This window comes from Aquarana catesbeiana, linkage group LG01 (genome assembly GCF_042186555.1).
Source record: "Aquarana catesbeiana isolate 2022-GZ linkage group LG01, ASM4218655v1, whole genome shotgun sequence".
Lineage (NCBI taxonomy): Eukaryota > Metazoa > Chordata > Amphibia > Anura > Ranidae > Aquarana > Aquarana catesbeiana.
Genome location: NC_133324.1, coordinates 447,621,494 through 447,638,476, shown reverse-complemented (window position 1 = coordinate 447,638,476; position 16,983 = coordinate 447,621,494). Strand labels below are relative to the sequence as shown.

Sequence of the window (16,983 nt, the reverse complement as noted above, 5' to 3'; positions counted from 1 at the left end):
GAGTTCTGTAAATGGGAAAACTACAAGTACCGACAACCTTTGTGGCTCAGTGTGCTCAGTGAACTACCAGGGCGCTGTTGAGTGCTCTAGGTAGTTTAAGGTTTCTTCCTGTCCTTGTGTACCCGTCTGTTCGAAGTATGAGCAGACAGCTCACACTGACAGTCTGCAGGAGTCCTGCATTGCTTCTGCGATCTGCTGATGGTGGGTGCAATGCTTTGCAGGTTTCTAGTAAAAAAAATAATAAATTCAAATTTTGTTACCTGCAAAAAAAGAATTTAATATAATAGACACGTTTGTGGTTCCAAGCTGGCGTATTGGATCAACGCGTTTTGTGATATTCTCACTTCTTCGGGATCCACGCCGTGTTAAAAACAAGTGCTATGGCTCAAAAACAATTTGATAATAGGAAAAGCATCAAAGTAGGGTATCAGGAAGATATCACCATAAACCTCCAAACATAAGAGGTGCACACCCAACAGACAATATATATTTTTAATATCTCAATGCCCAATGGTATCCTGCTGTATGCCAACTCCAGCAACATCAGCCACCATCAGAGTCTAAAAAAGTTTCCTAACAATTCATTCTCCCTCCTGGAATAAAGCCTCTCTTGCCCACATGCTACCACATGGTTTGTAAAAAATGGCACCAGAGTATGGAGTTAGACTTGAAGTGTAACATAATACCATTATGATAAACTCACTCAGGAGGGAGAATTTACCAGCCTAGGGTAATGACCTTGTGTAGTGATGCCTGTGTAATCAACTTTAACACCAAGACATCATGCTCACTTGAGTTATCACTGCCATAATGTAGAAGCTGTTGTCAGGCCTATTATACTGCATATATTTGTTTAAGATAAATAGATAGATAATTATTTGGGCCACTATGAATATCTATTTTTATATACACACTACAAACTGATAACCACTATACTAGCGAAAGCCTAGCTCTAGCCAAATTCTTTTTAGCTTTGGATAGAGTGGAGAAGAATTTACATTGCTGTCAAGGTTTTATTTCTGTCTGGGTCCCTGACAGGGGAGATTTTCCCTCACTCCTTGTATCTGTGACACCTCACTAAAATGGGGGAATGGTTGTCACTGGGACAGGACATCACTTAAAACATTTTCAAAAGTTCTAACCTTTCCTCTCACTACTAAAAATGTGTTTTGTCTTTGTTCCCTTTGGAGAGATATCCCATCACATGTCCTGACATAGTTGGCAATAAATCCTGCCAGAAGCCCTTTCCAGCTCTATTCTAAACAAAATAAAGGTTTTGTGTGAAGCTTTAACTCATTAGTGGAAATATATTTGACTAGTTAATTAAAGAGAAACTGTGCTTTTAGCATTTTTTTAAGGTGGCACCAGTGAAAGAGAACAGTTTAATGTAGACAACCTTATCAATATGTGTTAAATAATAAAAAACCTTGTTTTCCTGTATAGTTGCTAATTATTTGTACATGGCTGCAGCCTATTTGGTTTTCTGGTCTTACTGCTGATTGAACCCAATTGGCTAGTAATCGAGTTATCATTAGTAGCCTATAACAGCAACAGCAGATTTTAATTCATAACAAGCGGAAGGTACTTTTTTACTCAGATTGGTGGCTTTCATGTGTCCACATTGAATGAAGACAAACACTGATTTGAATTTTCCTGTAATCAGTACAGTGAGCAGCCTTTTAATAAAGACAAGCTTTGGAAGCATTTCCAGTAGTTTGGTCTCACTTAGTGTACCTCTGTATTTTCCATTTAAGACCTTTTGGTAATGAAACTCTACAGGAACTGGATAACAGCTTCTTATTGAAGAGTCTAGACTGTAACCTGCATGAAGAGCCTTAAATCTGTAGTAATTTCACAGTAGGCTCTTGACAGATAATTCAGAAGTGTAATTCAAATATGCCTGTCAGTCTTATTTACTACAGAATATTATGTGACTTGTGTGATGTTATTCATTTTCTTGAGTAGTAATACAGACTAAACAACCCTTCACCCAAAATGTTCTACCACATGATGTTCTTCATCATTTTAAATTTCACTTTAAAAAATGCTCCAAGATTTACTAAATAGTTTTGCAAAACGTAATAATAAAAAACAAGTCAACATTTAAAGGAAGAAGTCCAAAACCGTTACGACAGTTTAGTTTAGTCTACAGTATGAACTTTTTGTGCCCTTGGACAGACCACATCTGTTGGCCACTACCCTTTCTTATGAAAGCTTCTCCTGTATTGCAGGCATTGTAACAGAGTGTTTTTAGTGGAAAATCCTTCTTCAAATATACCGTAATACAATTTTCAAGGCTTAAATATCCCCATCATAATCCAAGTAAGCCAGGTCACCTTCTATACATAGCACCTAATAGAATTGTCTTCATTTCTGACCATGTTTTTAGGTTGTAATGTGAAACATGGGCACGTTCCCCAGCCCCTTACCCTCAAATCTCCCTCCCACTCTGTTTTTTCTTTTTAAATTAGTGTGGCTGTGGGTGACGTCAGCTGCGCATCCATGTTTTTCATTCAGGGATCTATTTAAGTATCTGTGAATGGACAGACCCATCTGATCATAAATCCCAAGGGAGCACAAGTGTCATTCCACGTTTAGTCTATCATGAGACTATTTCCCCTGCAGATAATTTCCCCAGCCCCAGGTCTGGAGATACAGACCTGGGGCTGAGGGAATAGTCTGTAGGTGTCTTGCATTGCACCTGTGTTGCACTGATCATGTTTGAAATGTTTTGCACACGCCAATGCAAAAGGTTATTAAATGCACATTTTATAGCATGATTATGCATTTAACATTGCTGTGCCCAGCTTTAAAGCAGTATTAAACCCAAAAGCAAACCTTTATTATATTGCAGCTTACTAATTCCTAGATGTGGTGGTTGGATTCTTTTTCTTATTTAGGCTTTCTTTCCTTTGTTTTTCACCCGTGGCCCAACCAGTAAATCTGTTTTGTTTTGTCCAGCATATGTAGCAGTTAAAGTGTTGAGACAAAACTTTTACCACTGACAGGGGTGCATACAAAGATCAGCTGTTATTTATTTATGTAAAACTTTTATCCCAAAATAAAGACAAACTGTTTCTGTAACTGCTTGTGTAACTGCAGTGTGAGCTGGAGTTTGGTTATAATTTGTTAGTGCATCTAAATCTACTAGTACTTCTAACACCCCCTCCCCTCAGCCTAATATAAGAAAACCAGTGCAGGTACTACATCTAGGGATTGGTAAGCGGCAATATATTACATTTTTGGTTTGGGATTTAATACCGCTTTCAAGCCTCATAAAATGCAATTCTTAAAGATAAAGCAGTGTTTATCATGACTGTGTTTTTAAATAAAAACTGCTAGTTGATACAGGATATGTCAAGAGACCACTAGCAATGAGTGTGTATGTTGTATTGTATTAAAAAGTCAGTAACTGTTGGGGGGATTTACTAAAACTGGCGTACTCAAATTCAGGTGCGGCTGTGCATGGTAGCCAATCACCATCTAAGTTCAGCTTGTCCAATTAAGCTTTGACAATAAAGCCCGGTTCACACTGGTGGGACATCCGCTCCGACTTGGGAGCACATGACGCATGACGTGTATCAATCAGTGGTTCTTATGAGAGCCTTCTTAATTGGTCTGACTTTGAAAAAGGTTCCTGAACTACTTTGGTTCGACTTGGACATGATTTCAGCCCATTGATTTGAATGTAAGTAGCATCCAAGTCAGATCATCGTCTTAACTGATCCAACTTGTGGCATGTGACTTGTGTTCTAAAGCATCTTGAAGGGGAACCCCATCCTAAAATAAAAAAAAGTCCCCCCAAAATCTATACCAGACCCTTATCCGAGCACGTCCCCCCTCCTGAGTCATACCAGGCCACACGCCCTCAACATGGGGGGTGATTTGGGGTAGGGGGCTCTGCTCCCCCACCCTAAAGCATCTTATCCCCATGTTAATAGGCAAAAGGGCCTCTTCCCGATAACCGTAGCCAGTGGTTGTGGGGGTCTGTGGGCAGGGGGCTTGTCGAGATCTGGCCCCCAGATCCTGCCCCCTCCCTATGTGAATGAGTAGGGGTACATTGTACCCCTACTCATTCACCCAAAAAAGTGTCAAAAATAAATAAAAACAGTACACAGATTTTTGACAAAGTCCTTTATCAAAAATGAAGAATTCCCCCCGTTGTTGCTTCAACGTGTTTGCCTTCTCTGGTGATGTCTTCTCTCTCTGGTTCTTCTCCCTCTGATGATGTCTTCTTCCTTTGGTTCTTCTCCCTCCGCTGATGTCTCCTTCCCCTGGTTCTTCCTCTGGTTCTTCTCCCTCCGTTGTCTTCTTCCTTTGGTTCTTCTGCCTGTTCTTCTCCCTCCACTGATGTCTTCTCCCGACGATATCTCCTGCTGTTCATCTGGAGACCCCGCCCCCTTGTGAGACCACCTCATCATGCCTCGGAGGGAGAAGACACGTTGGCGATGCGATGGGGACATTCTTCATTTTTAATAAAAAACCTGTGTACTGTTTCTATTAATTTTTTACACTTTTTTGGGTTAATGAGTAGGGGTACAATGTACCCCTACTCATTCCCATAGAGGGGGGCCGGGGGGCCTCCTTGTTAAAGGGGGCTTCCAGATTCCAATAAGCCCCCTGCCCACAAACCCCCACAACCACTGTCCACGGTAGTTGGGAAGAGGCCCCTGTCCCCATCAACATGGGGACAAGGTGCTTTGGGGTGGGGGGGTTTAGAGCCCCCCACCCCAAAGCACTCCCCCCATGTTGAGGGCATGTGTCCAACCCCCCTTTCCTGACCTGCCAGGCTGCCTGCTCGGATAAGGGTCTGGTATGGATTTTGGGGGGGACCCCACACCATTTTTTTTGGGCGTAAGGTTCCCCTCAAAATCAATACCAGATCAAAGGGTCTGGTATTGTCCTTGGGGGGACCCCACACGTTCCCCCCTGAAGATTCATAACAGACTCAAAGGGCCTGGTATGGTCCGATCAAAGTCAGATCCTGTTCATTAAAGTCCCATGGAAATTGGACATGAAGTCCTAGGGCAAAGTCGGATCGGAAGTGATCCGACTTCCATGTCGGAGCAGTGTGAACCTAGCTATAAACCAGGAAGCTGATGAAGAGCAGCACCAAATTTTTCAGTTTTAGTAAATAACCCCCTGTAAACACTTTTTAGAAATGCAAAATCTAAAGCTGGCCATACATGGATCGAAATTCAGCCGGTTCAGCAAGGACTGGCCAAATTTCGATCCATGTATGTGATTAGTGATCTAGTGATTTACTCCACTCAAATTAGACTATTATATTTTTGCTTGATCAGCCTTTGCAGCTAATCGATCAGTGTATTCTGGCAGTGGAGGGTTTCCACTTCCATAGTACAATAGCGCACCTCAAATGTGTGTAGGGGGGAATCAGTTTGGTTATTTTTGATCAGCTGATCAAAGGCTGATCAAAGAAAATAGGATCCATCTATGGCCACCTTAAAATAGTCAAATGTCAGTGTGTCTTGTAAAAAAAATTATATTATGGAAACGAAAGCTTAAGGGAAACAGTCTTTTTCTTTTTGTTTGCTTGGTTGTTTGTTTATTTGCTTGGGGGGGGGGGGGGCATTGAAGATTGAAGATTATTGCTAACAAGATTAGCAGCTAGATTATGCCTGGTATGCAAGTTATACAGTTTGAGAATTCAAGTTTGATATTGGAGCAGATACCAGCCATAGCTGTTGATTTGTTCACTGCTGCTGTGAAACTGAGCCCGTTATCACAGTGTAATAGGGCGTACACACGGTCGGACTTTGTTCGGAAATTCCGACAACAAAATCCTAGGATTTTTTCCGACGGATGTTGGCTCAAACTTGTCTTGCATACACACGGTCACACAAAGTTGTCGGAAAATCCGATCGTTCTGAACGCGGTGACGTAAAACACGTACGTCTGGACTATAAACGGGGCAGTGGCCAATAGCTTTCATCTCTTTATTTATTCTGAGCATGCGTGGCACTTTGTCCGTCGGATTTGTGTACACACGATCGGAATTTCCGACAACGGATTTTGTTGTCGGAAAATTTTATCTCCTGCTCTCCAACTTTGTGTGTCGGAAAATCCGATGGAAAATGTCCGATGGAGCCCACACACGGTCGGAATTTCCGACAACACGCTCCGATCGGACATTTTCCATCGGAAAATCCGACCGTGTGTACGGGGCATAAGTGGTGCTAAACTAATTCCTAAAGAATGTCCGAAATTGCAAGTGATTGTAATATTCCATAAAGCTGACAAAGCAATGATAACATGAATAAGTACCTGAAGGAAAAGATCGAATGATATCAAAGTAACCTCAAACTTATAAAGAATTTATTGATTTTACTGCAAAACAACACAGATGAACCTTGTAGTCATTTCCAGTAGCAACTTCATAAAGATTTCCAAGTACAGGTGTATATTGTGTTTTTATTTTTTGTGCCACTAAATCTCTCTGGCAACTAGTATTTTTTCTGTTTGTATCCATAACATGTCAGATGGTTTTGTTTTGTTAATATTCTGCCTGGAACCTAGCTGCTTTTGTGCCTGCTTTTTCCCTAGTGTCCAAAGGTTTCTGTATTTGTTATGGTAACCACATACCATATCACATCCACTGTTTAGCAGCGAAGATAAAATGTCCTTATCATAATCCACTAATATGTGGTATAATATAAGCAACACTACAGCACAATATGTTTCCCCTCCAGTGTCTGCATGCTTTGTGTGCTTTGTGTGGTGCTACAAAAATAGTGCAGGGGTAATTATCCTGTGTTGATGCTCATTCAAAATGAATTGGCTGTCTAATGTGGTGTGCCTGAATGCATAAAAGGGTGCATAGATGTGCACCTGCTGGATATGGCTGTAATGGATGATCTACAATCACTGTCATTGTTAGCGCACGCGTGGTAACAACACAATTGTTATTATTACCTTCCTGCCGGTACTGCCATTTTGGGTTATCCCAAACACTCTTCACTACCTCCAGAGTGGACATGGCAATTAGTGACAGTGCTACTAAGCTCCTTTAATCTATATTGATCTTTTCAGATACCACCAATCAACTTCAGAAAATCTCCTGTCACTAATAACTTATTTATAACTTCTACATGTCACATAATCTACTGAAGAGAGCTAAAAATAAGGTATTAGCAAGAGGGGACTTCCTCTGTCGGGAGATGATAACTGGTATGTGTGGGGCTTGCTAAAGGCTAGAGAAGATCAGCAGCACTGTCAGTAAGGGGTTGATTTACTAAAAATGGATATTTCAAAATCTGGTGCAGCTGTGCATGGTAGCTAATCAGCGTATAACTTCAGCTTGTTCAATTAAGCTTTGACAAAAAAAAAAAAACTGATTGGTTTCTATGCAGAGCTGCACCAGATTTTGCAATCTCCAGTTTTAGTAAATGAACCCCAGTGTGTCTGGGTTTTGCTTCATTGCTTCATAAGCATGTGCAGTAGACACCCATCGATATCTATGGGGCTGGGAGACAGATCTGTCTTCTAGCCCAGTCACTCTTAACCTCAGTCCTCAAGTACCCCCAAAAGGTCATGTTTTCAGGTTTTTCTTTATCTTGCACAGGTGCTTTAAATCAGAGTCAATGGCTTGGTATTTTGGACAGCTATTTTATCTAAGAGAAATTCTCAAAACCTGGCCTGTTGGGGGTACTTGAGGACCGAGGTTGAGAACCACTGTCCTAGCCTCATAGACGTCTATGGGGTTCGTCTGCACATGTGCTGCTAATGGGAAATAGAAGCCCCATTGGCCCCAGTTAAACATTACAGCGGAATGTTAGTGAATGTGCCAGAACAGTGAGTGGACAACGAAGGGGAGGAGGGAGGGTTATATCAGCATTGTGGGACAGGGTAGAAATAAGCAAGGAAATGTTCAGAAAATTCTGTTTGAAAGTTCTATAATTTAAAGTTAAAATGAATCACAAGGCAACTATATAATGCATGAGTTTATTATTATTAAACTCTCAAATGCTTTAAAACATGTTTGCTATTATTATTACATTCTCAAATGCTTTAAAACATGTTTTGTTTGCTAGGATATCACACATATAATATAGCTGTTGAGAATTTAATAAGCTGGAAGTTTCTTAAAATATATGGAAAGCGCCACCTACTGACATTTTTTCTTAAACCCCCTACTAAATCCTTATAGTCCACACATCACACCTGCGGCAGTGCAGATCAAAATATTACAGCCCCCATAGGTGTGCACACAGGGTGTGCTGGATGTGCCTCTGCATACCCTAATCACCCTGTGCGGTACCGATTCCCCCTGCTTCCTGGCAGACTCTGTCTCCCCACTGCAGTGCTGCTAGCTTCCCTCTTCTTCCTCTGGCTGCTGCTGGGGTAGTTTCATGATTAAGAGTGGGTGAAGGGGCCATAAAATATTTCATTCACCAGCCCCTTCCTTTTCTGAATGAACACAGTGAATGATCTGTACTGATCGCTCCTGTGTTCATTCTTAGCTGAAGCATAGTAAATGTATTGTGTAGTATGCTGCTCAGCGCAGAGTACTTCCAAATCCTTCAGTGTCCAGTGCAGCTAAAGCTGCAGAGAAAGTGACCGGGGAAGCTCAGTCCTCAGTCGTTTTCTCTGTCTCAAAAGTGAGACAGCAGGGGTCTGTTTAGACCCTTGATACTTCACCAAACCCCACCAATGGGGCTCCTAAAAAAAAAAAATAAAAAAAAAATAGAAAACAAATAATAATAATATTATATATTATGTTTTAGTTAAACCCACAAATGCTTTTTTATCACTACTAATCCTTTATACTGGTTTTAGAAGTTTACAAATGCAGCAATTTAGAAATTGGAAGAAAGGTTTAGCACTGGGAAACACTTTTTGAAAGACAAAAAGTGCATTTTACATACAACCTTATAGATCAGGCCAAAATGAGGGACACATGAGGAGGAAAGAGGGACAGAGGGACTTTGTTCCAAATCAGGGACAATCCCTCCAAATCAGGGACAGTTGGGAGCTATGCCCACCACTAACCCACACCATACCTGCCCCCCCTTGTCACCTTGGCAGGGTGATGCAGAGAAGCTGGGCCTGGAGTTTCTGGGCTCTCTTCCCACTTCCTTCTCTGTCGACATAACCTTCTCCCCAGTGGAGCCCGCAGAGGCCAGTCAGTCCTTGGACATTTGGGAGCCTTGTGCACATTCTGGGGAATGAACTAAAGTTCCTGTGCCTTGATAATGACACAGGAAAATGGTGGGAGTAGCGTGTGCCACATGAACTATGCAGATAGACCTGGATAGGATGTTTTGAAAAAGTCAAACCTTTAATATCAGAAGAATGACTACAAAGCTTAAAAAAAATACATTTCTCCAGGAATTGGTTCATAAATAATTGCTGAAAGTGTACTTCTCTCCTCTACTCTCAGTCTGCAGTCCACGAATGCTGATGCTAAAATATATATTTGTTATTGTAAGGAATAATAATAAATAACTTGTACCAACTTGTAACTTTTTAAACCTTCTTTCATTGCTGTGAAAATACCAGTGGGCTATCAGATTTCGTATTCTTTTTGTTGGGTTTCCCTAATCACTGTTTACATATACTGGTTTTATTGTTTCCAACAGAAGCTGTGAAGGTCGGAACATCCGGTACAGAACATGCAGTAATGTGGTAAGTTAATTCTCCTGTTTGCTATGATATTCTCTTTAAAGGTATACCTAGCTTTGCCCACCATGTATCTGCTCCAGATTAGAATGGTTTTGCTGTTTAGTTAGGAAAATGATTATGCAGAGTTGCAGAGTTTATAAAATTTTAATTAATTTACCTTTGTTTCCAACATCTATTTTACATTTTGCTTTTGCCATACACAGAACACTAGTTTACTCAAACTGCTTTAGCTCTGTTTTGTTATGTTCATAGATTATTTGTTTTGTTTTTAACCACTTCAGCACTGGAAGATTAGGCTGCTCAATAACCAGGCCAATTTTTGCGATACGGCACTGCGTCCATTTAACTGTCAATTGCGTGGTCGTGCGATGTTGTACCCAAACAAATTTGACGTCCTTTTTTCCCTCTTTTGGTTGTATTTGATAATCTCTGCGGTTTTTATTTTTGCGCTATAAACAAAAAAAGAGCGACAATTTTGAAAAAAACACAATATTTTGTACTTTTTGATATTAAAAATAACCCCAATTTTTTTTTAAAAAAGCAATTTTTTTCCTCAGCTCAGGCCGATATGTATCCTTCTACATATTTTTGGTGATCAAAATCGCAATAAGCGTATATTGATTGGTTTGCGCAAAAGTTATAGCGTCTACAAAACAGGGGATAGATGTATGGCATTTTTATTATTGTTATTTTTTTACAAGTGATGGCGGCGATCTGCAATTTTTGGGAAACCATATCCAATCTGCTAACGGATGATCACAATACTTTCAGAAACATATATGCATATTAAAATATGACGTAGCTGTGCAGTTAGTCTGTATTGCCCTGTGATGCTTTGATATTAATTTTTTAATAAAGGTGAACTTTTTTTGGAGTGCGGCTATCCAGCATTCTATTTTTTCATTATCTCTGTTGCAAACAGAGCCAGCACCCTGCCTGATTGCGGAGACAGCTGTTCTTAGGAGATGTGATCACCTTGGAGCTGTGCACTACCATGTTTCACTGATCTGCGATTTTTATCGGGACTGCGATATTGCAGCGGACAAATTGGACACATCTGACACATTTTGGGAGCATTGACAATTATACCGCGATCAGTGCTATAAAAATACACTGATTTCTGTGTAAATGTCACTGGCAAGGAAAGGGTTAACACTTGGGGGCGATAAAGGGGTTAACTGTGTTCCCTAGGTGTGTTCTAACTGTAGGAGGGATGGGACTGACTAGGAGGAGAGAGAGATCGGTGTTCATACTTAGTATGAACACACGATCTGTGTCTACTCCCCTGAAAGTGGGCTTTCACACTGGAGTGATGCGCTGGCAGGACTTTAAAAAAAAATCAATGGGCTGCAGTGGCGCTTTGCGGGCGCTTTTAACCCTTTTTCAGCCGCTAGCGGGGGTTAAAAGCAGCCCAAAAGCGCTGCTAAAGATAGCGGCGCTTTACTGCCAACGCCCCCAATGCCCCAGTGTAAAAGAGCTCTAAGATTACAAACTTTTCAGTTTTACTCAAAATAGTTGATGCAAAAATGAATACACCCCACAACAAAAACTACTGCATCTAGTATTTTGTATGACCTCCATCATTTGTAAGGACAGCACCAAGTCTTCTAGGCATGGAATGAACAAGTTGGCAATGTATTGCAACATCTATCTTTTTCTATTCTTCAAGAACTACCTCTTTTAGAGCCTGGATACTGGATGGAGAGTGATGCTCAACTTGTCTCTTCAGAATTCCCCATAGGTGTTCGATTGGGTTCAGATCAGGAGACATACTTGGCCACTGAATCACTTTCACCCTGTTTTTCTTTAAAAATGCAACAGTGGCCTTAGATGTGTGTTTTGGATCATGGTCATGTTGGAAAAGTGCGCAACGACCAAGGGCACTGAGTGATGGTAGCATCTTCTCTTTCAATATAGAGCAGTACATCCGTAAATTCATGATACCATCAATGAAATGCAGCTCCCTGACACCAGCAACACTCATGCAGCCCCAGAGAAGGACACTACCACCACCATGTTTCAGTGTAGGCACCATGCATTTTTCTTTGTACTCCTCACCTTTGTGATGCCATACAGTTTTAAAGCCATCCATTCCAAAAACATTTATCTTGGTCTCATTACTCCAGAGTACAAAGTCCCAGTAGTCTTCTTTTGCAGCATGGGCCCTGGCGAATTCTAGGTGGGCTTTTTTGTGCATGGGCTTTCCATTCCTCTGCAGCTATATTGTGTCACGGCAAACAATCACCCCAGTTTGGCTTTCTACTTCTTTAGCTAACTGCAGTGAACTTGCATGGATATTTTCTTTAACCCTTCTAATCAGAAGTTGCTCCTGCCGAGGTGTTATCTTCCATGGATGACCTGGTAGTCTCTGTGAGATGGTTGCAGTTCCATCTTTGTTACATTTTTGTACCACTTTTGCTACAGTATTCTGACTGATAAGTAAAGCTTTGCTGATCTTCTTGTAGCCTTCACCTTTCTTGTGTAAGGGCTCTTTCACACGGGGCGGATCAGTGATGATCCGCCCCGTGAACACCCGCTGGCTCAGCGGGGATCGCTCCGCCGATCCCCGCTGAGCAGAAAGATGACAGGTCCATCGCTGCACGCTGTGCAGCTACGGACCTGTCAGAGCGCCGCTCTCCCCTATGGGGGATCGGATGATGACGGACCGTAGTGTCCGTCGTCACCCGATCCGATCCGAAAACGGATGGAAAAGTAGGTTTTTCCTCCGTTACACTTTTCGGATCGGAGCGGCGTCGGATGTCAGCGGACATGTCACCGCTGACATCCGACGCTCCATAGGGATACATGTATGTCCGTTTTTCATCCGAAAACGGAAGGATGAAAAACGGACATACGGATCCCCCGTGTGAAAGAGCCCTAAAGAATGTATTTTCTTTCTCAGGCCTTGTGATATTTCTCTTCCATGCGTTGCCATTGCTGGCAGCATGAAATGGGAAGGGGTTTTCTTTGTTGAGTAACGCCCTTTTATAATCAAATGTCTGCTGGACACCTGTTTAATGAATAGATAGACTAACCTGTAGTTCAATTCTTGTTAATTAAGATTTTGTTGTCTAAAATGTGGCTTTGCTCCCAAGACTTTCATTGAAGTGTCTTCCAACACGATCTTGAATGAATTTGCTAGGAAAAATACTTTTTTGTGTGTGCAAATTAACAAATGTTGGTTGCAATCAATGGCCCGGATTTGTGGGAGTATTTTGTAGTGTAGTGCCCCATAGAAAATGTTGATTGTGAAGGAAAAGTAAAGGTTTTCTGACAAATCTGTTAGGGTGTACTCATTTATGCTGAGCACTGTATACTTAAAGTGGTTGTAAACCTCATTCATGAAATTTGACCCACGCACATACTGTATATCTGTATTGTTTACTTATCTTTCTCCAAAGCTCTAAGTGCCATTTCTCTCTGGTGCCCTGTTCCTCTGTTATCAGCAGAGTCACTTCTGACAAGTTATCTGACACATGAGTTAACAGCAGCTCAAAATTCGTGTCGGAGAGGGAGCTTAGAGGGAAATAATTACAGAGCTTGTCTATTCAGACTACAGTTCTGCATGTTCCTTCATTCCTCTGTGGAGGGGGGGGGGGTGGTACCTTTTCTCCAATAAGCTCTCACACAGTGTAAGCCCAGACTCCCTACCCACTGCTGAAAAAGGAAGACAATTTTTTAACACGATCTGCATTTTACAAAGAGTGTAGAAAGGGAAAAGGGAAGACAGCAGATATACATGTAGAACTTATGTAGAAGGATTTGTTTCATCTCTGTGTATCATCTGAGGTTAATGACTTCACTGGGTATAGGAGAGGGTTTACAACCACTTTAAGCCTTATGCACACTGGGCTTTTTTCCAGCTCTTCTGAATGCCTTTTCTCCCTAAAAGAGAAAGGCAGCATTAAAAATGCGCCTAAAGCCACGTATTAAAAGTGTGTTTGGCACGTTTGGGCACATGAGCCATATGGGTGTTCATTCACTGTATTTGCCAAAATAATAATTTATTATGGCCATTGGAATCAGTGTACACTCAAGTACTAAATAGGCCTAGCATTTAAGAGCTTTAACATGCATTTACACACATTTAGGCATGTCGGCATTTTTAATTTTTTTTTGCTAAAGTGCTCCAGCCTCTAAACGCCTGTAGACACCTCTGTGTGGATGGCCACATAGGATAACATGGAGGGATGTTTAAAGTTAGAAAATAACATCAAACACCCTTAAACGTTTTTATTTTTCATTTCTATAAAACCATTAACCCAAAAGAAGAAAAACCTGATTGGAAGAGGTGATAGGCATTGGTTAGTGTGACTTCACCAACCCAGTTTTCCAACTCATCCATTTAGAGAATGCTTTGCATCCATTCAGGAAAATGCACAGCATTCCCTGAATGGTGCCCGTGCTGAGTGGCTGACCTCCTGCATTCACAATGCAGCAGGCCAGCTGCTCAGCAGGGGACCAGAAAGCAAGTGGGGGTCATTGGAGGAGCGGTGTCTATGTCAGTCATTTCCAGCTTGCAGGGGCATCAGTCACGTATGGTTTATACATAGTTACATTAGTCCAGCTTGGTCGTAACTATGTAAAAAATAACCATACCTGGAATTCTTGAAAAAGTTTTATCTGGAGTCAGGCTTTCATTTGTTAGTCACCTATGTAAAGTCCATCTAAATTTACTAGTCCATCTAACACTACCCTCGCCACAGACTGACAATGCTGCTGTCCAGGGGTGGCTACATTTCTCCTCCATAAATACAGAATAGAAGTTAATGTAGCCACTTTAAGACATGAAGTGTGTTAATGGACACCTCACCAGGTGAAAATAAAGGGAAAAAGGCATAAAATGCATACACCATAATTACGGATTATTAAAATGCAATTATTACATTTTTGTGTTTTGTGTTTTGGATACATTTTAAGAATGGGGAGATTTGGTTTATATCATAAAGCTTGAGTTGTGATTTGAGTAAAGAAGGGTGTGTTTTCACTTTCCTAATTTTTTATGTTCTGTTGCCATGAAGTGTTCTGTAATCACGCAGCAGAAGTGTTATTAAAAATGAATTTGCACTATATTTTACCTTACATTTTTAATATACTGTTTATATTAGCTATTTAGACCAAGCTTTGTTGTGTGGGAAACCATGATGTTTCAGAATCAAAGTTTTTTTTGTGGGTTATAATAAGTGTGTGACCACATCTGAGAGATTTACAGATTCAGTACCCATCAGATTATGTGGTGGGATAATAGAAATAGTAACCTGAAGTTTCATGTCACAGATCTGTTTACTATAGATGCTCACAAGAGTAAATTAAAGAGTACAAAAATCCATTTTTATTGGTAATGCAACCAGCATGCACATTTATCACCATCACTGTACATAGAGTTTCATGCCAGAAATGATTCCAGCCTAAATAGACTTTGGTGGGCTTGGTAGAAATCCACACATATTCATCCAGTTGGCTTCAAACTGGTCTAAATGAGCCTTTATCAGTTTATAAAGTGACGTGCTTGTGCTAACTTAAGATGTAAAAGTCATGTTTCTTTTATGGTCATGAAACCACTACCTGGTTTGAGTTGCAAACGTAACTGGTATGTGGGATGAATAAAATCCTATAATATTGCCCAGGAAAAAAAGTGAAATGTCTAGAGTACATTGTGTTTTACAAAATGCATTTGTTAGCATAGTGTTACTGAAATGTTTGTAACTTTGGATTTTCTTTATTTTTGTAATGGCATTTAATTTGCCAGGAAAATGTCCTGACCTTTCAAAACTGGCTTCATATTGCCTTGCAACAGGGTTCGGTCATAGGCTTTGAACAATAGGCATTTTCTTTACACGCCTTTGATCAAAAAAAGCAGCTGTTTAATTATTATTTTTTTCTGGTGATTTAATAATGAGTCACATCTTATTATGGTCACATACAATACAATAGTTATTCAGATTAACTAAATCATAGGAGACTGCTGGTAGTCTGTTCAGCATTGAAAAAATTAGCCTAGCCAAATCACTAACCTTAACCTAACCCCAACTAAATCTGACCCTTAGCCAAAACTCCATAACTTAACTCAACCCCTAAAACAAACACTTTAGCCTCCATCCAACACATCTACGTACAGTAACTACAATATGCATCTGTTCCTGCACCAACAAATCAATAGCTGGGGCAGGGAGGTAACTTAGCTGCATTACCAAAATGAGAAAACTCAATAGAGGTACACAACCTTACCTGCAGCATTCGCCCCACACTCCATCAAACTGGCTTAGTCAGCTTTTGAGCTTTAACAGCATAGAAAAGCAATATATAAACTGATCTCACTTTATGTACGATGTACCTGCAAAAATGTAGTGTGAATGTCAGTGAAGCCTGAGTCCAACAGGAAAGCATTGTTTTTCTTTCTTTACAGCAGTACTGATAACAACCAGGCTACCAATGTAAGGGAACTTTATTCAGGGGCATTGCTCTCTCCTGTGGCCCCCTTAATACTTGTGTTTTATTTAGAGGGAAGTGAGGGGAGATGTGCATTGATCATCAATATAAGGGTGTAACGGGGGTAAAAAAGGGAGAAATGTATAACCACTTAAGAGCACCAGTAAGTAGAAGGTATTAGGCCATATTCACATGAGGCGTACTACAGCGTACTTTCATGTGAGGTCATGTTTACCCATACGAGGATGCACAAGTGTTTCGTGCATACCCGTGTAGGCAGTTACAAAAATGTAAAATTCGATGCAGCGATTGCATGGACACAGCCACTGCTCCCAATTTGACATCCACCTGGGTGCAGGCACATGTGGGTGCGTGCGTATTCATGTTCCTGAACTCACACACGGTGAGTTCGGGGACACGCACGTGCTCTAGCAGGGCCGCCATATTGGGAGCAGTGGCTGTGCCCGTGTAGCTACTGCATGGCAATTGACATGAATGGGACTGCCTGCACAGGGAAGCATGGAAAATCTGTGCATCCCCATGCTGGAAAACACAGACTCGCATGGGAATATGTTATAGTAATCCCTGTGTAAACGACTCTTTATTGGTGTGCAATTTCATACTCAGGCCATTTTTTGATATTTAGCACTGCGCTACTTTAACTAGTAATTGAGCAGCCATGCAATGCTGTACCCAAACGAAATGTATTTTATTTCACACAAATAGAGCTTTCCTTTGGTGATGTTTGATCACCCCTGGGTTTTTTTTTTTTCATATAAATGAAAAAAGACCAAAAATTTTGAAAAACATATATATATTTTTTGCTTTATGCTATAAAACATTTTTAAAAAAATGTCCTCATAAATTTTGGCTAAAATATTTTCTGCTACATGTCATTAGTAAAAAAAAAAA

General features: G+C 40.8%; 1 protein-coding gene across 2 annotated transcripts in view; it reads left to right on the top strand.

Moving 5' to 3' along the window:
* Positions 1-16,983, top strand: part of ADAMTSL1 (ADAMTS like 1) — a 527,411-nt gene that overhangs the window by 125,440 nt on the left and 384,988 nt on the right. For both annotated transcript variants that reach the window (XM_073636588.1, XM_073636596.1), the window contains exon 3: positions 9,600-9,645. In XM_073636588.1, coding sequence (XP_073492689.1) covers positions 9,600-9,645 — 46 coding nt within the window. The remainder of the gene's footprint in view (positions 1-9,599; positions 9,646-16,983) is intronic.